Source organism: Acomys russatus, chromosome 10, assembly GCF_903995435.1.
Source record: "Acomys russatus chromosome 10, mAcoRus1.1, whole genome shotgun sequence".
NCBI lineage: Eukaryota > Metazoa > Chordata > Mammalia > Rodentia > Muridae > Acomys > Acomys russatus.
The window spans coordinates 3099074-3121922 of record NC_067146.1 but is presented as its reverse complement, the minus strand read 5'-3'; the positions used below and the strand labels follow the sequence as shown (position 1 = coordinate 3121922).

The 22849-nt window shown below is 49.0% G+C and overlaps 1 protein-coding gene across 1 annotated transcript in view; it reads right to left on the bottom strand.

The window, feature by feature from the left end:
• The window catches only part of Dennd2a (DENN domain containing 2A), a 61586-nt gene that overhangs the window by 25509 nt on the left and 13228 nt on the right, over positions 1-22849 (bottom strand). Inside the window, exons 3-8 of the mRNA XM_051152431.1 lie at positions 16549-16676; positions 14129-14250; positions 7862-8062; positions 5911-6004; positions 5351-5401; positions 4164-4351 (exon numbers count right to left, since the gene is read on the bottom strand). Coding sequence (XP_051008388.1) covers positions 4164-4351; positions 5351-5401; positions 5911-6004; positions 7862-8062; positions 14129-14250; positions 16549-16676 — 784 coding nt within the window. The remainder of the gene's footprint in view (positions 1-4163; positions 4352-5350; positions 5402-5910; positions 6005-7861; positions 8063-14128; positions 14251-16548; positions 16677-22849) is intronic.

The window sequence follows — 22849 nt, the reverse complement described above, 5'->3', positions numbered from 1 at the left end:
ACCCCAACAAAACAAAAAACCAAGCCAACCAATCAACCAAAAACAAGATTTAATGTCATGAAGAGTGGGTGTGGTCGTATAAACATGTAATCTCAGTTGGTGGCGCACACCTTTGATCCCAGCCCTTGGGAGGCAGAGGCAGGCGAATCGCTGTGAGTTCGAGGCCAGCCTGGTCTACAAAGAGAGTCCAGGACAGCCAAAGCTACACAGAGAGACCCAGTCTCGAAAAACAGAAAACAAAAAAATGGGCTGGAGAGATGGCTCAGTGGTTAAGAGCACCACCTGCTCTTCCAAGGGTCCTGAGTTCAATTCCCAGCAACCACATCTTGGTTCACAACCATCTGTAATGTGATATGATTCCCTCTTCTGGCCTGCGGGTGTGCACGCAAGCAGAACATACATAATAATAAATAAATCTTAAAAAAAAAAAAAACATGTAATCTCAACCACTTAGCTACATAGTGAATTCAAGGATGGCTTGACTCTATGTCAAACAAATAAAAACAAACAAACAAAAGAAAGTAACAAGAGTGTGCTACTTTGAGCATCAACAGGAATCTGTTTTCATTTTATAGTTGGGTTTTTGTTTTGGTTTCATCCTCATTATTTATTTATTTAATTTTATGTGTATGTGTGTGCACCTGCCTGAGCGGTATGGACCACAGGTGGCCTTGGGGGCCAGAGGGCATTGCATCCCATGGGGCTGGAGTCTCAGGCAGCTGTGAGCCACCTGGTATGGGTGCTAAGAACTGGACGAAGGGCCTCTAGAAGAGTAAGTCCTCTTAACCACTGAGCCATCTCTCCAGACTCTGGCTTTGCTTTTTTGAGACAGGGTCTCAGTATGTAGTCCAGGCTGGCTTCACACTCACAAAGATTCTCTTGTCTCCATCTCAAGTGCTAGTATTACGGGGTAGGCAATCACACCTGGTTTAATGGAGTATTATTGGTGTGAAAATGTGGACTGCCGATCTTAAGTAAGGGACCACTGGAATGATGGATAATCCCCCTCCCCCCCTTTTTTCCCCCAATACAGGGTCTCTCTGTGTTAGTCTTGGCTGTCTGGACTCACTTTGTAGATCAGGCTGTCCTCGAACTCACAGCGATCCGCCTGCCTCTGCCTCCCGAGTGCTGGGATTAAAGGCATGTGCCACCACCGCCCGGCTTAAAACCCATTTTCCAAAAGCTTATAAAAAGTCTGGGCATGGTGTGCACACCTTAAACCCCAGCACTAGAGAGGCAGAGGCAGAGAGATCTCTGTGAGTTTACGACCAGCCTGGTCTACAGAGTGAGTTTCAGGATAGCCAAGGCTACACAGAGAAACCCTGTCTCAAAAAACAACAACGAAACAAATTTAAATTAAGAAATATCAGGAGCAAGATACATTTCCAACAGAGAATGGCCAGTTAAACAAAGGATTCCCTACATACTGGGGCATTCGGGAACTTCAAAAAATGTGTTTATTTTATCTTATTTATTATTTATACAATATTCTGCCTGCATGTACACCTGCCGGCCAGATGAGGGCATCCTATCCCATTATAGGTGGTTGTGAGCCACCATGTGGTTGCTGGGAATTGAACTCAGAACTTCTAGAAGAGTAGTCAATGCTCTTAACCGCTGAGCCATCTCTCTAGCCCAGAAGATTTATTTATTATTATGTATAGTGCTCTGCCTGCATGTACGCTTTCGGGCCAGAAGAGGGCGTCAGATCACTTTATAGGTTGTTGTGGCTCACCATGTGGTTGCTGGGAATTGAACTCAGGATCTTGGAAGAGCAGCTAGTGCTCGTAACCTCTGAGCCATCTCTCCAGCCCGTGCCTCAGGATTTGTATTAGACATGTCTTAAAATAATGTGCTTGGAACATGATACAAAAACCGTAGCTAACTGCAGAACGACAATTGAGGAAATAAAGTATGAGGAAAGATTAGAAGCAAAAACAACAACGTGCTAAACACTGCTCCCCAAGCCTTGGAAGGCTTGTGGAGATCATGGATGGTTTTTTGTTTTTGTTTTTTTTTCCCCCCACCTTTCTGAATTAGCTACATTTTCAACAGTGACTTGACCAGCCCCTAAAAAAGGGTTTTCAGTGGGAGGCTGAGTCTGTAGGCTCCAGGCTGCAAATGGCGAACATCCAGGAGTTGTGATGATTCAATAATGAATTCATGACTTAATGCCTTGGTTCCTGGAAGCCCAATTAAGTGTTACCATGTGCACAGCAATGTGCCGGGCCCTTGGGGCAATGCAGAACGACGGACGAGACAGTCCTTCCGTGCCTTGGTGCCTACTGGGCTCTCAACTGGGCTGTGAGTATGAGCCTGTCTCACATGGATGCATCACACAACACCTCAAGGTCCAGGCATCATGCAGTGGGGTTTTCCTGAGAGCGTTCCTTAAAGGTGTGGCAACCGGAGGAAGAGAAATAGGTGCCCGTATGGAGGACGTGTGCCCATGGCTAACTCCGTGTACCACTATGCTAGCCCACTGTGATGGAAGGCTGGCTAGGAAAGGACTCAGCGGGCAGACAGAGGGCATCCAGGCCTTGGTAGGGTCTTGCATGAGGTGACTGCCACAGATGCCCAGCATGAACCAAGACGAGCTCTGTCCCCTCCCCTTTCTCTGGAGCCCTGGTCTGGATGATGACTGTCCTATCCCACCTCATGGCAGCTCTTGCGCACACGTGTGCGCTTTTAGCGTACTTCTGGTATGCCTTCCTAAAGGGCAGGAGACTCATTTTAGCTAGCCTTATAATCACTTGGGACCAAGCAGAAGATAGCTAGAATATTTGAATGTAAATTCTGGTTCGGCTGAACTAGAATACAGTAGACTCCTTAATAAAAAAAAGCCTAGGATTTCCTTCATAGGCTTTATCAAGTGCCCTTTATTTAGGTGCCATGACATTATCGTGGCGTAAGCCACAATACAGCAGGGCTCCCCTCCACTCCCAAACACATACAGAAAGGGTGTATTCAAAGACAATTTAGCACAGACATAAATGTGATGATGCCACTTAGGAGATGTGTCGCTTAAGGGGGAAACGCTGAGACATGCTGGTGGGGGGACTTGGCTGGATAAGTAGGAGTGACAAAGAATTCAGAGCTGTGACCACAGGAATGTAGAAAGATTTTGTTTTGTTTTGTTGTTTTTGTTGTTGCTTGTTTTGAAATAGGGTCTCATGTATCCCAGGTCTGCCTTGAAAACTCACTATGTGCCCTTGAACGTCTGAATTTTTTTCCTCTACCTTCCAAATGCTGAGATTACAAGTATGCACCATCCTGCGCAATTTATGTGGGACTGGGGATCAAACTCAGGGCTTCATGCAACGCTAGCACTCTAACAACTAAGGTATGGACCCAGACCCTAGAAGACGCTGTTTGTTTGTTTTAAAGATTTATTTATTTACTATGTATACAGTGCTCTGCCTGCATGTACACCTGCACACCAGAGGAGGGCACCAGATCTCATTACAGACGGTTGTGAGCCAACATGTAGCTGCTGGGAATTGAACTCATGACCTTTGGTAGAACAGACAGTGCTCTTAGCCTCCGAACCGTCTCCTCAGCCTCCAGCTTGTTTTTCGAGATGGGGTTTCTCTGCGTAGTTTGTGCTATCCTGAAACTCACCCTTAGACCAGGCTGTCCTCAAACTCAGAGTACTGGGATTCAAGGCATGCGCCACCTGGTTTTGTTTTGTTTTGTTTTTCGAGACAGGGTCCCTGACTGGCCTGGAACTCTCTATGTAGACCAGGGTGGCTTCAAACATATGAAGATCCACCTACCTCTGCCTCCACATCCTAAGACAATGTGCCACCACAACTGGGAGTATTTTTGCTGCCTTTTTTGGCCTGTGGTTTTTTTTCCTGTTTTTTTGAGACAGGGTTTCTTTGTGTAGCCTTGGCTGTCCTGGACTCGCATTGTAGACCAGGCTGGCCTCGAACTCACAGAGATTCATCTGCCTCTCCCTCCCTGAGTGCTGGGATTAAAGGCATGCGCCACCATGTCCGGCTATCCAGTACTAGTTTTTCATGTGGCAGACACTCCTTGGGGGCTCACTTGGAAGGTTCTAGGCCTTAAGCCTTTTCCAAACTGCCTCTTCGCCCTGAATCCAAGCTGATGGCCAGGATGTGGTAGTGCCCCGGCAGCCGAAAGGGACCCGTCTCCCCTACCTTCAGAGGAAACTGCTGGGTGAGTTCTGGCACATAGGCAGCTCCTGCCTGCTTCTTGTGCAGAGACACGACCACAAAGTACTCGAAGAGCTGCCTCTCCTGGTACTCAATGAGGTCCCGGTCAAGCGACGAGTACCGAGGGGCCTGCTTCAGGCGTGACTTCACATTGACCAGGCGCTGGCTGTGAGCTGGAGAGACATAGAAGCCACAGGCCCAACATGACTCATTTGCCAATGTGGAACTGCTTAGGGCTCAACAGAGTTTGCAATTCCTAGCTTCAGTATGTGTACTAATCCCCTGAGTCTTTCCATGTCTAGCAGATTAGTAGAAAACTCTTTCTTTGGGTCTCTTGTCAAACTGGTGGGATGGGCACCATTTGCTTACAGGCCTGGCGGCTAAGCAGGGCATCAGGACCCAGCATCAGGACTGGCCACGGCTTTGTGGCTAAGGAGTCGAAGTGCCACCACGTTTCACCTCTATCTGTCTTTTAGGGTGGGGACTTGTATCTTTCCCCACCACTCACTTCCATCGTCTTTCAGTTTGTGTGATGTGACAAAAGCCAGACCGTGGAGATTTTAGAGCTGAGAGCTTTGTAAACATCCTGTGTGACAAGACAACAGAGACCCAGCTACCTCAGGAACTCCCTCCCACCTCTGCTCCAGCCAATTCTCTGCAGTGGGAATGGACTCGCTTGTTCTGGGCGTGGTCCAGGCAGTAGACAGTGACAGAGGTGAATGAAGTGGGGTCATTAAGTGGACCAGTCTTGTCACCTCACTCAGCACCCAGGGCTGCCCTCTCTGTTCTCTCAGGGGGGTCTGAAAAATGTCAGAAAAATTCATTCAATCTTGGACCTTTAAATCAGATCACTGAATGTCAGGCCCACAGGAGCCAATTCTTTTTGCCAGCTTCACCCGGCAAGTGAGGATCCAGAAGCTCTGAGTTCTTAAAAGACTGCCTGCAGCTCACACAGCAACTATCAAGTGTGGTGCCTGGCATTGTCAGAGGCCTGGAAACAGGTGACTGCAGTATTGTCCCATCCGATCTCTGCCTGGCCTGGCCCACCTCTGCTCTCACCTGACACTCATGCCTGGCCCGCCGAGCCTGAGCATGCTATGCCTGTCCCTCAGTGGGAGGAAGGAGCCATGTGTATAGCTTCCCGGTCAAGTCATGCACCCCACTCTCCTCACCTTTCAGCTTCTCCTCAGTATCGCTGTCGGACTCGCTGTTCTCATCTGTCACTGGACCAAAAAGACAAGGAAGGAAGAGGCAGATGTGAGTTCCAGCGCAGGAAACAGACCCCAACCTTCTAGGTCGGAGGAGGTGTTTTGTCAACTACAGAAATGGGTCAGTCAAATTCGGCTCGACTTAATCTATTACCAAACAAATCTGACTGTGGGTAAGATGGTCCTTTATCAGTCTTTATATAGCAAGAGGCAGGAGCCCTCTGTTGCAGCTGATCCAGGAAGGCTGCTGCCAGAGCCAGGCAACACGCATCCCTCAGCCAACTTGATGGAAGACAAGGCAGAGGAAGGCAGAGCATGTGCCACTGAGCTGGCTCTTGGCCCTTTGTCCCAGAGAGAAGGGCAGACAAGAAGCAGCCACTTGCTTCCTCCTCAGTGAAACAAACAACAACAAAAGGCATGCCCTCTAGGAAAGATGCTTTCAAATTCTAGTGAGGAGGAGGAGGAGGATGAAGAAGAGGAGGAGGAGAAGGACAGCCCCAGCAGGGCGGCCAAGAGGTGTCTACCTTTTCCTGAGTTGCTCTCCGTGGACTGGGATAGCCTCTTCACCCGTTTCTTTCCTCTCCGGGCCTCATAAATGGCATTGATCCTCAATACCAGCTGCCAGATACCAGAAGGAAAGCCAGTGTTAGTGACCCTCCCTGCTGTAGATGGCTGTCCAGGTCGACTGCTCTTTCCTAGGATGACAGAGTCCAGGGAACGGGGGAGGGGACACACCTGTCTTCCCATCATTCTTGTCAACCACACTGTCAAAGCACTAAAGGAAGTTGTCCTCACTGTCCTGTGGTCAGCTAGGCTATAAACACTCCTGCAGCACCCAGCTGAGACACTGGGGGGTGGGTGGGCAGTCCTTAGCTCACAGTGCCACTCAGTCCCCCTATGATAGTGTAACACTGTGTTGTCCCTGTGGCTTAGGAAAAAGCTATTTACTCCCAAAACGAAACAAGAGAAGAAAAAGACAGAAAAAGTAACCCCCAGGCACGGCCACTTTGGTGGGCCCAGCCCCTCAGCATTGGAGAGCAACACTCACAGTGGCTTTTGAGTCCTACTCCTGTCTGTGCAAAGGGGAGCTCTGTGGAGGAACCTCGCTCCCAGCCTCACTGGTCCCCTGCATACAGCGGCACATGTGTGGCGTGGGAGTGACCAGGATGCTCTGAAGTGTGACACATCCCAAGGCCATGACAAGGCCCCTGCTTCACCCCACAGCATCTTCCGTGCCATGTGGGCTGTCATTGCTTATGACAGCTGCTTATGCGAGGGCAGATCTGCTGCTTCAAATGCAAAGGCCTCTCTTGCTGTTGGACAGACAGGATTTGGTGTTTCCTGTGTGTCTCTCTCTGAGGTACTGAGTGGATTCATATGCTGTGCCAGATGACTGGGGCTTGTCAAAGAGTACATGGCACATGTGCCTCAGATTTCCATACTAAAATTAGTTTATCATTTTTTGGGGGTGCTGATGGATAAACCCAGGGTACTGGGAGCACTGGGCTTGTATGCTACCACCTAGCACTACCCTTGACACTACTTTCTTTGGTGTGGGGGCGAGGGGGTGGCAGAACTCACTATGTAGCTAAGGCTGTCTTTGAATTGACTGTGATCCTCCTGCCTCAGTCTCCTGAGTGTTTGGACTACAGGGATGAGCAACTGTACCTAGCTAAATACTCAATCTTTATTTTTACTACACTTTAGTTTTCTGACGCTCTCTCCATCTGGGTCCCAGCAGGCCATTTCTTCAGCCTCTCTGGACCTGATATCCAGAGAGTTGTTTTAGGTTATTTCAAACGTCTCTTGCCTTTAACCTTCCAGGTGATGAAGACTCTTACTTCTCCTTGGATGTCCTTCATCTCTATTGCTCCTCTGAGGTGCCATTACTGACCGGCACCTTCAAGCAGAGCCCCTGAAGTCATGCCCCACTTTTTCTTTCCACAAGGGCGGCCTCCAAGTTAACCTTGGGTCGGGGAAGGAGAGGGAAACCTACCATGCACAGTTGAGACAAACAAGCAGCATAAAGGCGTGGGATTGGGATAGAGAGATGGGTCAGTGGGCAAGAGCATCGGCTACCCCTGCCAAGGACCCATGTTCACTTCCCAGCACCCACATGGCAACTCATAACTAGCTGTAACGCCAGTTCCAGAGGAGCTAATGCTCTTGTCTGGCCTCCAGACACTAGGAATGCGCGAGGCGCACATTACATACAAGCAAAACACCCATACATGAAAACCATAAAGAACCAAAAGGTTAGGTAAGCAGTCGGGGAGAGGAACAGCTAAAGCAAAGGCCACAGGACTGTCATAACAACTGAGAAGACAGCCACACATCCCAGTCTGCTGCCTTCACTGTGTCCACCTGTCTCACGGTGACAAAGAAAGCAGAGGACCTCACACTATCTCTCCTCAACCCCCTCTACAGAGAAGTGGGGGGTACATCCCCGACCTCAAAATCCAAAGTATGTATTACCCTGGGGATCTTTTTCTTCTTTCTGCCATTCTGCAGGTCTCCGAGGTTAAAGAAAGTGTCATCCGGGCTGCTGGGTGTAGAGGGGGGGCTGGTTCTCAGAGGGGACCCAGTTCCATCCCGACTCAGCTTCCTCGTGTCCAGCAGTTTGAAGTTTCTTCTCTCTGAATTTTGCCGGGAAAACGCAGACTTGGGCAAGGACTGCTGTGTGAGAAAGGAGACAGGCGTAAGTCTACACAAAGGGGCCGGGGTGGGCGATCTCAGTGCCACGGCAGGGAAGTGAGCGGGGCAGGGCGGGTTCCCCGGGTACCTGGGGTTTGCTGTGCTAACTATGTTGACTATGCTGTGTTACCATCCAGGTGTGGGAAACTTAGGTGACAAAGGATGTAAATCTAATCCAACCTCTCTTCAGATTCGTGGGAAGCCACCTGCTTCCACTCTTTGGCCGTATAGACGAAGCTTAACAAAAGACACACATCCTGGGACTTGCAGGACTAAACCTACCCAGTTTGTGGAACTCCCATGAGGCACATGAGGCTTATGCAGCAAGCGCTTTAGCCACTGAGCCACCTTGCTGGCCCATCAGCTCTATGCTGCTCAGTGTAAAAAAGCAAGGCGTAGCACGCTGATTTCTGTGTGTTTTAAGATATAAAGTGTCTGGAAGAGTGCCTGCCACTCAGTAGTTCTGACTCTCTTTGTATGTTGTTGATGTAATGCTATTTTCCTTTGAGGACCCTCTTGTTTTTCTGGCAATCTTAAGATGTGTTCTCAGCTGGGTGGTGGTGGCGCATGCCTTTAATCCCAGTACTTGGGAGGGAGAGGTAGGCAGATCCTACATACATGCTTGCAGAGACCAAAGACATTGTATTCCTTTGGAGCTGGAATTACAGGCCACTGAGAGCAGCCTGAAATGGGTACTGGGAAAACTCTAGTCCTCTGCAAGAGCAGTAAGTATTGCTTATCCACGGCGCCTTCTCTCTAGCCCTTTAACTTCCTCCTTCTTTACCTAGAGAGCCTATCTCCTGCGGTGAGATGGCTCAGCAGGTAGGAGCCCTGAGACTGACCCATGGGTCCCACAAGGTAGAAGGAGGGAACAACTCAACAGGCTGCCCGACCTCCACATGCTGGCCGTGGTACATGCAAAAGCACACATACACAAAGAGATACATGAAAAAGAAAAAAATTAGAAAAGAGAAAATCTGTCTCTTGTTAGATGTTTAATATTGAATTCTATTTTTGTCTGGATTGTCTTGGTTTGCTTTTGAACATATTTTATTCATTAATCTATCAGTTATTTATATTATGATATGCTAATCTAAGGCATCGCCCTCTGAGCTAACTTATCCCTACTCTATTTAATGAATGAGCCTTTCTTTCTCATTTACAAAGCCCTGTCTACCACACCTTAAGCCCTCACAGAATAGGCCTATTTTGTTCCCGAACTCCCTAGGCTCACTCAGTTCCAAGTAGCAGACTCTTCAGATGCTTTTCTTTTTCAAAACTTCCAGGAACCAAACTCCTATCTGCCCTGTGGTTGGTTTTCCGATCCATCCAGGCTCTAGAGGGACAAGGAATTGCTCTGCCCAGGAAGCTTCCAACACTGGAGCACTGACCCGCTATGGCCAGTGTGGGCATCTTCATCGCCTTGGCAGAGAGCAGCCATCTTAGCAGCCTGATTCCACCTGCAGTGAAACCCAAGGAAGTGCCCCAATGCTTTCGTGGCACTGCAACCTATGTAACTGCTGGCTTCTGCTTTTACTCACGTTTACACTGTGCCAGTGTTTGCTTACAGGAGATCTGACCCACGAAGAGATCTGAGAAGGGAAACAACCAAACTAGGGTACCCCACTCTGGAGAGCACGCTGAGGAGTCTGGCAGAAGCTATGTGCAGGCTGAGCACCCAAACAATTAAACATCCAGGGAGCTCTGGGGAAGAGTGAGCATTGGGTAGCTTCTTGTTTGATAAAAGCTGCAGCAGGACACTGGGATGAGCCTCCCAAGTATCTAGCACAGTCCGAGGCTCAGTATAAAGAAGCAAATTCTAACAGGAGTATCTACTTGAGGCTCTGAGAGACCTGAGGCTACTGGAGAAATGGTACCACAGAGAAGATGCCTGCTTGCTGAAGCTTTGGAAAGCAAAGTATGAGTCTTATATTTAGTAGGAACCAGAAAAGTTTTTCTTCAAAGCCAGATGGTATCTGTGGCAGTGTGGGCCATGCCCTCTGTGCTGCGGCTTCTTAACCGTGCCAAGTCCATACGTAATGTGTGAAGGACTAAATGGGGTGATATGACTTCATTCATTAAAATCTCATACAACTTCACCCATAAAAATCAGCAACCGGCAGTAGTTTGCCAAACCCTGACTGTAACATGAAAGGGACGCCACTGTGTTTTTCAGGCTGTCATCCAGCAGATTCTACTGTTGATGGGAGCGCCTTACACCACCAGACATAGTGCCCAATCTCACCACGCCTCCTTCCGGCAGCTGTGTCACTGGACCTCACCGGGCATCACAGAAAACGTGTAAAGTCTGAAGGACCCTCTGGGCCTGAGGTCTGACTTCCCTGTTCAGGCCTCTTGAGCTGTTGCAGGGAAGCTGTGATGGGTCCTGGCATCTCCTCAGAGGGAGATGACATGGGCTGAAGCTGAGACCGTTTTGGCTAAATGGGTGTGTATATTTGTGTGTATATGTATACTTGTATATATGTATATATTTGTATATATGCATACATTCATATATATGAAAAGGACTGCCTTGATTAGCATGTCTTTCTCTGACATAAAAATGAGTCCTAAAGGGCCGGAGAGATGGCTCAGTTGTTAAGAACACTGCCTGCTCTTCCAAAGGACCCGGGTTCAATTCCCAGCACACACATGGCAGCTCACAACTGTCTGTAACTTCAAGATCTGACACCCCTACACCAAGGCACATTAAAATTTAAATAAAATATTTTAAAATGACAGTTGTAGTAGGTAACACACATCTGTATAATCACCACACTCAGGAAGCTGGTGCAGGAGAATTCCAGTTTGAGGCTAGCCAGGGTTACAGACTGAGATCCCCATCTCAAAACCCAGAAGCAGAGGCTCGGCACATGGCTCCACGTGCCGGTGTGAGGACTGCAGTTTGGATCTCCAGCACTGACACAAACAGCTGGGCAGATGTGATCATACACCTGCAAGCCCAGCACTCAGGAGGCTGTGTCGGGATTTCCTGGGCAAGCTGGCTAGGCAGAGTAGCAAAGTTGCAGATTCAGTAAGCCTCTCGCTCACTCAATAAAAGTGGAGAGTGGCTGAGGACACCCAGCGTCAGCTTTAGACCTACCTGCACATGCACACGTTCAGTGCACACATGCAATACACCCCATATACATGAGAACATGCGAGCATACTCCACACCCACCCACCCACGATCTCTTTCTAAGTTGCTGCTACATTCCTTGTGTTGTGGCGTGTAGTAGGCATGGTTACGTAACATTGTTTTGAGTTCACAGACCACAGCATCTGCTCTGCCTACACATCTGCTCCATTCTAAGGAGACTCCGTCCCACTGTCCCTCCCTTTCCATTGGGACCAGACAGGCGTTAATTAAACGAACATCCCAAAGATGGTGTAGGGCTTTCTGAGGCGGGTAGGTAGGGGGAGTTCAACACAGAGGGGCTGCCTCAAATAATTCTAAGGTCCCATATGTAGCCCAGATGAGGCAGACGCTCAATGAATAGCTGATGAGCTAAGTAGACAAAGTAGCAATGGCTGCAGCTGTTCCTCAGAGCGGGGGCACAGACCAGACACCCAGAAGTGGGAGCAGAGTTAACAAGCTTAAGACACTGGGCCCCAGTGATGACTTGCCCAGGCCCTAACAGCCTGTAACCTCAGGGGCACTGGTCAGTGCACGGTGCTGTCCTGGGCAACCACATCTAGACACAAAGCCTGACTGGCATCACTACCACTCTAGTTTGGCTGTTGTGGTGGCACAGGCTCCAGGGTTGCCCAGCCTAGCAGGGACAGGACAGGCTACTCAGCCCACAGCTGTTCAGGGCAGATGCTTTTCATGTGACTCCCTGCGTGGAGAGCCAGGTAGGCTGTGAGGGGCAGAGTAAGCATGGCTGCTTCTTTTTTGTCTACATGCACATGTGTGTACACACCTGCATGGAGGCCAGAGGCCTACCTATGGTGCTGCTCTTTAGGATGCCACCCACCTGTTTTATTTATCTGTTTAGGTTTTTCGAGACAGGGTTTCTCTGTGTAGCCTTGACTGTCCTGGACTCACTTTGTAGACCAGGCTGGCCTCGAACTTACAATGATCTGCCTGCCTCTGCCTCTCGAGTGCTGGGATTAAAAGTGTGCACCACCATGCCCGGCTTGCCTTTTTAAAAAATACCTCCCTCCCTCACTCCCTCCCTCCCTCCCTCCCTCCCTCCCTCTCTCTCTCTCCCTTCCTTCCTTTTTGAGACAGGGTCTCTCAGTGGCTTAGAACTCTTTAGTTCAGCTAGCCATAAGCCTCTCTGCCTCTCCAGCACTGGGATTGTAAGTGCACATTTCCACACCCAGCCTTGAACATGGATTCTGGGGGTTGAACTCAGTCCTCATGCTCCCACAACCCGCACTTTATTGACTGAGCCATCTCCCAAACTCCCGCTCTGCCCTCCCTCCCTGCCTTCCTTTCTTATTTGGAGGTAGGGTCACACACATTCCAAGCTGACCTTGAACTCATGACATAGATGAAGCTGGCCTTGAGACTTCTTTCTGGTCTTCCTGCCTCAGATTCCCAAGTGGAGGGATCACAGATGTGAGGCAATTTGCCTAGTTCTTTCCGGGGCCTGCGCCAGGGCTGTGTGCTCTCTGCCACTGATATGCATACCCTCAGCCCTTATGCTATGTTTCTAAGCCAGTCTAGCCACAGGAGCAAAGGAAGGTCCTAAATGTTAGACGCATTCACATTCTAATGAGAACACAAGGCAAGTCCAGGGCAAGTAGAAACTGCTGATGAATCAGTTACCACGCACACCTCAGGACAATCGTCTTCTCCACCAGCGAGCAAGTTAATTGGTTCAGGCAGATGACACGGGGCCGGTAAGCCTCACCCTTCACGACAGGTTACGCCACGGATTCTTCTAGAAGCCTGTGGCTGGAAGTGTTTCTGTCTGACACCGGGTGTAGAAAGCATGCCCCATGAAGACCCTCCCCACCTTCCAGCAAATGCCAGTCCCGCTCTGGGGGACTAGGAATACAGCTGCAATTCTCAGGCGGGGAACAAATCCTCACAATGGACTTTGAGTGACACTGGCAGTTTAAACAAGGTCTTCCTTTATTCACTTTCCTCAACAACAAATCCCCTAAAGGGTTCAGAAGGATCTTCTGGGAAAGGAAGTCAGTCTTGGAGTCTTGACCTCTGGGTCCTCAGACATCAGGAGAGCACCCCCAAGGGAGCTGCTTCCCTCACTGAAGTATTCTGCACATGTGCAAACAGATGTCAGCGTACAAGTACATATAGTATGTTAAAAAGTGCTCACGGGGTCTAGAGAGACGTCTCAGTGATTAAGAGCTCTTACAGAGGACTCACAACTACCTATTACTCCAGTTTAAGCAGATCGCACGCCCTCTTGTGGCCTCCAAGGGTCCTGCACACATGTGATACACATAAACTCAAATATATACATAAAACACAAATAAGTACCTATTTTTTTTTTTTTTTTTTAAGGCAGGGTCTCACTGTGTAGTTCTGGATGCTTGGAATTCACTGTGCAGATCAGACTGCCTTCAGCCTCACAAAGGTCTGCCCATCTCCGCCTCCCAGGGGCTGGGAATAAAGGCATGCACCACCACGCGGCAAATAAAGAGACCTTTCTAAAAAAATGTACACAGATGGTAGCACACTACATCAAGCCTTTCTTTCTTATATCTCATTAGGGAGCCCTTTTCCATTTCCTTGTTTGTTTATTTATAGTCAGGATTTCACTTTCTTAGTCAGGCTACTCTGGAACTTACTGCGTCAAGCAGGCTGGCCCTGACATTTGAGCAGCAGTTCCCTGCCTCTGGCTTCCAGGTGTTGGGACTGCAGGTGTGGTCCACCACACCTGGCTCGGGACACCTGTCAGAAGCTGTGCAGTTTGAACGCACGGCTTTGTAGTGTCTCAGTCAGGAGACGGCCCTAAGCTACACACCCAGCAGTATTCTAGGGAGCTCAGCGGAGAGGGCTGGTTCCTGGAGACCAGTCAGAAAACATGAGACAGATGCATATGAGGAGCTCCAGTGTGCCCCACCTAGTACCTTGGTGGACGTGTCTGGGATGGAGGAGGTGGGAGATCCAGGGAAAGTCAAGACACACTTCTTGCCCAGGCAGCGGCCGTGTAACTCCACATCCTCATAAGGATTTTCCTTCATTGGTGGATCTGTGATCAATAGCAAAACAGGTCAGGAACTAACAAACTCTGCCTTTTCTCTTTTTTAAAGATTTATTTTAGTCAGGCACAGTGGCACATGCCTGTAATCCCAGCACTCTGGGAGGCAGAGGCAGGTGGATCTCTGTGAGTTCAAGGCCAGCCTGGTTTACAAAGCGAGTCCAAGACAGCCAAGGCTACACAGAGAAACCCTGTCTCAAACAACAACAACAACAAAAAGACTTATTTTATTTTATGTGAATGGTGTTTTGTTTGAACATATTATCTGTGCGCCACGTGCATGGCTAATGCCTGAGAAGGCCAGAGAGGGTGTCAAGTGCCTTGGCATCAGAGTTACAGATGGTTATGCGCCTCTAAGTGGGCACTGGGAACTGAACCCGGGTCCTCTGCAATCGCAGGCAGGGCTTTTAACTGCTGCGCCATCTCTCACGCCATGGTGTGCTTGGGGGCTGTGTGCTGTTTTGCTGGCCGTTCCTTCCTCATGGTAGCAGATCTTGGTTCTCACTGAGGGATAACTCCACTTGGAGCTGCATCAAGATAAATTCCACTCTCAGTTTCAGGGCTTGCTGCTCTGCTGGCCCAGCCTCTGCCTCAGAGGTAAGCTCAGGGAGGCCTGACAGCCCAGGCCCAAGGCCATCATTGAAAGACACTTCTGGCTCTAAAAGTCAACACAAAATCTAAGGTGGTCTAGACTCCTGAGTGACTAGGGAGTTTTGCTGGTACTTGCGGGTCCCAGGCTCTGATCTGTGGTTGCTGGGAATTGAACTCAGGAACCCTGGAAGAGCAGCCAGCACTCTTAACCTCTGAGCCATCTCTCAGCCCCCTATTATTTTCTTCTACAGCGGTCTGGTACTTCTCTTTCACTTCCGTCAGCCGTCGGCAAAGCAGCTCTCCTGGGTTCTCTGGGGAGCAGCTCCTAAGTGACGTTTGAAAGATCCAGAGTACAAGTTTCTCCTTCGGTTCTTCATATGAGACCACAATATGTCCAGCACCCCGACTTCTCCAAGCACCTCCAGAACTTCTGGAGTTGGTGGCTTTGTAATCGGTCACAGTGACAGCCAAAGTCACACAGCTGGTGCCGGAGACACTGGCCTGCGGTCTCCAAGCCACACTGCGGGTATACCAGCTCACTTCCTCTACCACCACTCGCAGACTCAGGTCTGAGCTCACACCTCCCTGAAGATTACTGAATGCTGAAACAAACTTTGGATCTATGTCCTCTGTGAAAGCTGAGGAGTCTTAAGAGCTACGTCAAGGGCGGGGGAGATGGCTCAGCAGTTAAGAGCACTGGCTGCTCTTCCAAGAGGTCCTGAGTTCAAGCCCCAGCAACTACATGGTGGCTCACAACCATCTATAATGTGATCCGGTGCCCTCTTCTGGCGTGCAGGTGTACATGCAGATAGAGCACTCATATACATAAAATAAATTAAATTAATAAATTAAAAAAAGAAAAGAGCTACATGAAGGTTATTCTTCTAGTTACAGACATTCATTTAGCCCAGTCTTTGCTATCCTGTCAGAGTCACACTCTTGTGTTATTTGAAAGAACACACTGGCCTACAGTGTCATTCCACAGCTGATAATGGAGAAGAGGCCTGTTGGAAAACAGGCCTTTTATATTTTCACCAGTCCTTTAGCAACTTGCTTGGGAGCCATCATCAACAGACAGACAAAGAACTCAAATCCTAGCCAGGCATGGTGGGCGCACACCTTTAATCCCAGCACTCGGGAGGCAGAGGCAGGCGGACTGCTGTGAGTTCGAGGCCAGCCTGGTCTACAAAGCGAGTCCAGGACAGCCAAGGCCACACAGAGAAACCCTGTCTCGAAAAACCAAACCAAACCAAACCAAACCAAAGCCAAAAAAACCCACCTCAAATCCTGAGCCCTTATGTCACCAGCTGAAGTCATGAAACTAACAAGTGGCAGAGACAAGACTCCATCCTTGATCTTGAGGTGCAGGCTTTGCTTTCTTGGACCACCTGTTGCCGGCTCGCTCAGCGACTCAGTGCCAGCTGATCCTCGCTCCTTCAGCCCATGGAGGCCCACTCTTCTGGCCTGCCTACCTGCCGCTTTCTCATGCATTGACTGTGCCTCTGTCGAGTGCGCGCACACACACACACACACACACACACACAGGTGTTTCAAGCAGAAACTTCACTTCAACCCTCCGTTTGTCTCAGACAGACAGACAGACAGACAGACAGACACACACACACACACACACACACACACACAGTTTCAAGCAGAAACTTACACTCACCGCTCTCCCGAGACCCTCCGGCCTCTTACCTAGAATGTCTTCGTAAACGTTCTCCTCCGATAAAGTGCGAGCGAGTCCCAATTTGGTCTGTGCGTACCAGTCCACCCTGCTGTTCTCACATGAAGACTGTAGTAAGTCTTCAAACTCATAGGACTTTCTGGGTTGTGCACCGTGAAAGAAAACAAAAAAGAGAGCCGGAGTCAGTTTAGGCTGGCTCTGAACACAGCACAGGTCAGAGTGCAAAGGGACCAAGCCAGAGCTTTCGGGCCGGGGCTGCAGAGCTTGTAAGCCTGGGGCAAACACTTGACTTGTAGCAGACCCCAGTGGAGGCATAAGAGGCTGATGGAGTGACAGCCCCTCCTTTGGGGACGGCACTGCGCTGTGTTGCGCTGACCTCTGCCAGCCCAGGCTACTTGTCCATACTAGCACTATGAGGCCAGGTGGTGGGGTGAAGGTGTGGCTTGCACAGAGAGCCCCAAGCGCTCTCTCTCTTTTTTAAAATATTTATTTATTTATTATGTATACAATGCTCTGCCTGTATGCACACTTGCAGGCCAGAAGAGGGCATCAGATCACATCATAGATGGCTGTGAACCACCATGTGGTTGCTGGGAATTGAACTCAGGACCTCCTGAGGAGCAGTCGGCGGTGCCCTTAACCTCTGAGCCATCTCTCCAGCCCCAAGCTCTCTTTCTTGCAGTGCATGCGATACAATATCTAATCTGAATGATCATGGGCTTGTTGGGATGGGATTAAAACCTTTATCCTCATGGCTCCTGCTGGACACCCTGGACTGTCAAGATATACTTTAGCTCTGCTGTGATTTTTTTCCACATTCATGAGAGCAGGATGTCCACATGAGGCATGCTTTGTGTTTGAATCCCAACACATAAAAGGGTTTGGCAATCTGAACAGCACTTTGAAAGACTACATTGTAAAAACTTTCTTTTGGAACTTGATTAAGAGGCAGGCATGGTGACACATGTCTGCAGTGCCCCCACCTGGGAGGCTGAAACAGGGAGGTGCAGTATGTTCCAGGCCAGCCTGGTCTGCATAATGAGATTCTGTCCCTCTGCCACCCCCACCCCCCCCAAGACAGGGTCTCTCTGTGTAGCCCTGGCTGTCCTGGACTCATTTTGTAGACTAGGCTGGCCTCGAACTCACAGAAATCTGCTTGCCTCTGCCTCCCAAGTGCTGGGGTTAAAGGCGTGCGCCACCACGCCTGGCTGAGATTCTGTCTTAAAAAGCAAAGCTAGGCATTATGGAAGAAGCCTTTAATCCCAGCACTCAGGAGGCAGAGGCAGGCAGATCTATGTGAGTTCTAGGCCAGGCTGGTCTATATAGTGAATTCCAGATCAGGCAGAGCTACATAATGAGGCCCTGCCTAAAACAAAACAAAACAAAACAAAACAACAACAACAACAAAGTACAAGGGGCTGGAGAGATGGTTCAAGGGTTAAGAGCACCAACTGTTCTTCAAGAGGACCTGGGTTCAATTCCCAGCACCCAAATGGCAACTCAACTGCGGTTCAGGGGACCTGACACCCTCACATAGACATTATGTGCAGGCAAAACAATGCACATAAAATACATTAATTAAAACAAAAACCAAAAAAGTACAACATAATACAATAACAAGTAAATAAAATAACAAAACTTTAAAAATTAAAAAATAACAAAGATAAAAGTTGGGCAAAGCTGGGCATGGTGACTCATTTTATAATCCCAACACTCTGAGGAAGGAGAACTGTCAGTAGTCCTCAGCCACTTAGGCTGCAGTGAGTGAGTTTCACACCAGTCTGGGATGTAGATCCCATCTCAAAACAAACAACAACAACCCACAATAAAATAATAACAAAAACAAAACAAGAGCAGGGCAGTGGTGGCTCTTGCCTTTAGCCCCAGTACTCATGGAGGCAGAGGCAGGCGGAGTTGTATAAGTTCGAGGCCAACCTGGTCTACAGAGTGAGTTCCAGAGAAACCCTGTCTCAAAAACATAACAACAACAAAAAACCCACAAACAAACAAACAAAAACAAAACAAAACAAAAAGAATACTATAAAACCCAGGGCTCATGAGACGGCTCAGCAGGTAAAGGTGCTGGCCACCAAGCCTGACGACCTGAGTTCAGTCTCCTAGACTCACATGGTTGAAGCAGAGAACCAACCTGTGCAAGCTGTGCCCACTCATGCATCACGGTACCTGAGCCACAGTACAGAGCCGGCACAGCCTTGCGCACACTGGGCAAGTGCCCTGTCACTTTACCCTGAGCCCATGGCTTTGTTTGTTTTGTTTTTCTAGACAGGGTTTCTTCTGTATAGTACTGACTGTCCTGGAATTCATTCTGTAAACCAGGCTGCCCGCAAACTCAGAGATCTGCTCACCTCTATCTCCTGAGTGCTGGGATTAAAGGCGTGCGTCACCATGCCTGTCTCAGTCCCTGGCTTTTGGAGAGAGGGTCTCATTATGTTAGCCCAGGCTGTCCTTTGAACTTCCTGCCTCTGCTGCAAAGCTTAACTTGTAAAATAAGCTGCCACAGAGTTTCCTAGTGGCAATTCCACCTCTGTGTTTAAGTCCTGATTTGGGAGGTGACCAAGGTGTGAAATGCAAACCGACACAAAACAAAGTCCACAGAGGAGCAGAGGGGGGAGGGCACAGATCTCTCAGGAACAGTTTCTAGCATAACAGGTCAGCAGAGTTGTGGTTATTACGAGGTCTGGCTTATCTGTGTCACGAATCAGCATCAAATGGGCAAGTGGTGGCGTGCAGGGACTTCTGTCCTCTTGTTCTGAGGTTCAGGCGAAGTGAGAAAAACGTACTTGCTAAATCCTGACCTGACTTTGGGCTAACACTGAGGTCAGGGTGACCCTCAGGCGTGTGCGGTACTTGCAGGGATTTTTGCTAACCTGCATTGTTCCGTTTCTGTAACCAAAAGGCTCTCTGCTCCCCTAACCAAACAGAAATACTATGGTGACACAAATGCACCCTATTCTTCTCTGTCAGGCTTGCTAATAGCCATCACAGCTACGTCAAGGGGATGCAACAAACTTGTGATTTTCATACCTTTGTAAGCCGCCTGCTCCCTCAGCCCAGGGCTGCCTCTTTAGACTTACAGCAGGGTCTATGTGACTCAATAGAAACTTTAAACTCATCAAGAGCTCAGCCCGGTCTCCTCTTGCGTGAGAACAGCCCAGGGGCGACACAGGAGCTCACACGTCCTGAAGAGAAATCTGCTCACCTGAATGACTGATCCAGTAAGCTCATTCTCCACAAACACGTTTGAACTCGAGTGGGGTTTCAGCAACTTCATGTATTAACTCGGAGGAAAAAGGGACTTTCCAGAGGTTAACGCATGAAATGACAAGCACGAGCAAACAGGTGCCTCTCTAGCAACCATGGCCAGCCCTCATACCCTTCACCTCCCACAGGCGCACTAACTACCCGCCTTGGGTGCAACAGTGCTCAAAACTACTGAACTGAAGGCAAGGAGTCCCTGCTTATCTGGCAAGGTCTTTGCCTTCCCAGCCCTCCAATGATCACGTGACAGCTGGTTTTAGAGACGTGACTATATCACTTCTGTAAGCCAGGCTTGGTCCAACTCACTTGCAGCTGAGGATGGCCTCTGACCTCTGATTCTCTCGCTCTGCATCCTCAGTGCTGGGGGACTGCTAGTGTGCACATCACGCCTGCTGCTCACAGTGCTGGGGATCCAACCCAGGTCCTCATGGATGTCAGGCGAGCAGCTGAGACATCTCCAGCATGGCCCCTCCCCAACAAGCTCCCTCTCTTTCTCCTCCCCATTCCAAGCCTAATCCCAGTCTCAGGAGGTTGAGGCAGAGGAGCTTGAGTTTGAAGCCAGCCTGGAGTACATCATAAAACTGCCTCCAAGAAAACATAAAAAAAAAAAAAAAAAAAAATCCAAACCAAACAAACCAAAAAACCCATGACCAATGTCCAAATGGGGGTTACTAATGGATTTTCCATATTCTTGTAAATTAAATGCTAATTTAAGACAGTGGGCCTGAACCTCAAAATTAACATGTCTCAAATGAAGCTCCTCTTAAAAGCCGGCCTCTGGAAGGCCAAACAGATGTTTATGCATACCGCAGAGCCCTTTATCGCAGCCCGCCTACACCTAACCAGCTAAGTGGCCTTCCACCTCCCCAGCCTCCTAGGAGCTGACCATGTCTTCCATCCCCACTGTCATTACATCACAGAGTGACCACAGCACCCACTCAGCCACAGATGCAAATCTGATGATTGCTCCCTTCAAAGCTGTTGTCAAATGCTTCCCACTGCTCCTCTAGTCTCCTGAGCCCCGCCAGAACTGGCTCCATCAGCCCTCAGGGCCTCCTCTTCCATCCTTGTGAACCATTACCCTTCTCTGGCCACACCCTATCTGTCAGTTCCTCCAGCACAACGAAAGCTCAGGGCTTGCACCTGCTCGCTCCATGACCCTCTGTCTGCCGCCTCCTCCTGTCTGTGCGTCAGAACACCTCTTCCTCTCAAGGCTGCCCTTCCTTGGCAGGCTGGGCTCACCTGCTGAACGTTCTCACAGCACTTTATGCTTTCTCAGAGCAGGCAGGACTAAGTAAGCAATCAAGCCACACACAGGCAGAGTACTCCCACTGCTAGCCTATATATCTAGTGAGGGGAGGGTCTCTGCTCATTAATAAATCCCCACATCCAACACTAAATATACTCACAGCAAGTATTTGTTGGCTGCATAAGTAAATGAGTATTAATTAATTGATTTTTTTTTTTTTTGCAAACGGTGTCTCACTCTATAATGCAGGCTTGAACTCATGGTAATTCTCTTGAGTACAGGGACTGACGGTGTACGTCACCATGCCTGGCTATGAAATAAATATGTGAAACGTTGTTTTTAGCCAGATTTGGTGGTCCACACCTTTAATCCAGCACTCTGGAAGCAACGGCAAACAGATCTTTGTGAATTTGAGGCCAGCCTGGGCTACATAGTGGCCAGGGCTGCACAGAGAGATCCTGTCTCAAAAACCCAAAAATCAAACAAAAACTTCAGACATGTACATGTATAGACTTATGAAACAGAGTGGAGGACCCAGAAAGGAGCACACAGTGGCAGCCACCTAATCTTTGATCAATGTGTCAAACACATAAATTGGAAAAGACAGCCTATTCAATAAACAGTGCTAGAAAAAAAAATCATCTATATTTCTTATCTGCAGAAAAATTCATGAGAGCTGAAACTCTGAAATTGCTGGAGGCAAAACTTGAAGACCTACACACAGCATCGAAGGCCCAGTGGTTCTTACCATCCAATAAAAAATAAGACACATGATGGCTCTCAGAATGCAGTACAGCAACCAAAGCTTCTTTGCTTTCCAATGTTGCTACTGGTGGAAAGAATTGTCCCTGTAAACCAAGCTTCTCAGCTTGAGGCAAAGCAATTCATGCATTCCTCTGATCCTCCTGTGTGCCTGCCCCTCCCCCTCCCCCCAAACACACACAAGGGTCACTCCCCACCCCCAAACACACACAGGGTCACTCTACATAGCCTTGGCTGTCCTGGAATTCATTACGTAGACCAGGCTGGCCTCTAACTCAGATCCACCTGCCTCTGCCTCCCAGGTGCTGGGATTACAGGCACACACCACCAAGCCTAGCTTAACATTTTTTTAACGTATATTTTATTTATTATAATTTATTCACATTACATCCCTATTGTTATCCTCTCCCCCTCTTACATTCTCATTCCCACCTTCCCTCCCTCTTCTGCCTATTCCCCCTAGACCTCTGATGGGGGGGGCCCTCCTACTCCAACTGTCTGGCAACAGCCTATTAGGTCTCATAGGATAGCCTGCATCCCCTTCCTGTGTGTCAGCTAGGCCGTCTTTTTAAAAGACTTATTTGGAGTGGGATGGACAGCTCAGTGGCTAAGAGAACGTGTTGCTCTTGCAGAGGACTTTGGCTTGCTTCCCAGCACCCACATGGTGGTTCACAACACCTGTAACTCCCCTTCCAAGAGATCCAGTGCCCAAGCACATACATGGAACATACGTGCACACAGATGCAAGCCAAACACTCACACACACAATAAACAAATCCTACACAGCCTGCAGAGGCTGGGAGAGGTCACCGACTTTTCTGGAGCTGGGGTTACAGGTGGTTGTGAGCCCCAGGCATGGGTGCTGGGAACTGAACTTGGATCAGCTGAAAAAGGAGCAAGAGTTCCTAACCACTGGGCCACCTCTCTCTCCAGCCCTCCTCTGAAGTTCCTAAACTAGTTCATATTTGAGACATGGCAGCTCAGAGTTGCCTCAGAGGCTGGCACCCATGTTGATGAAGCTG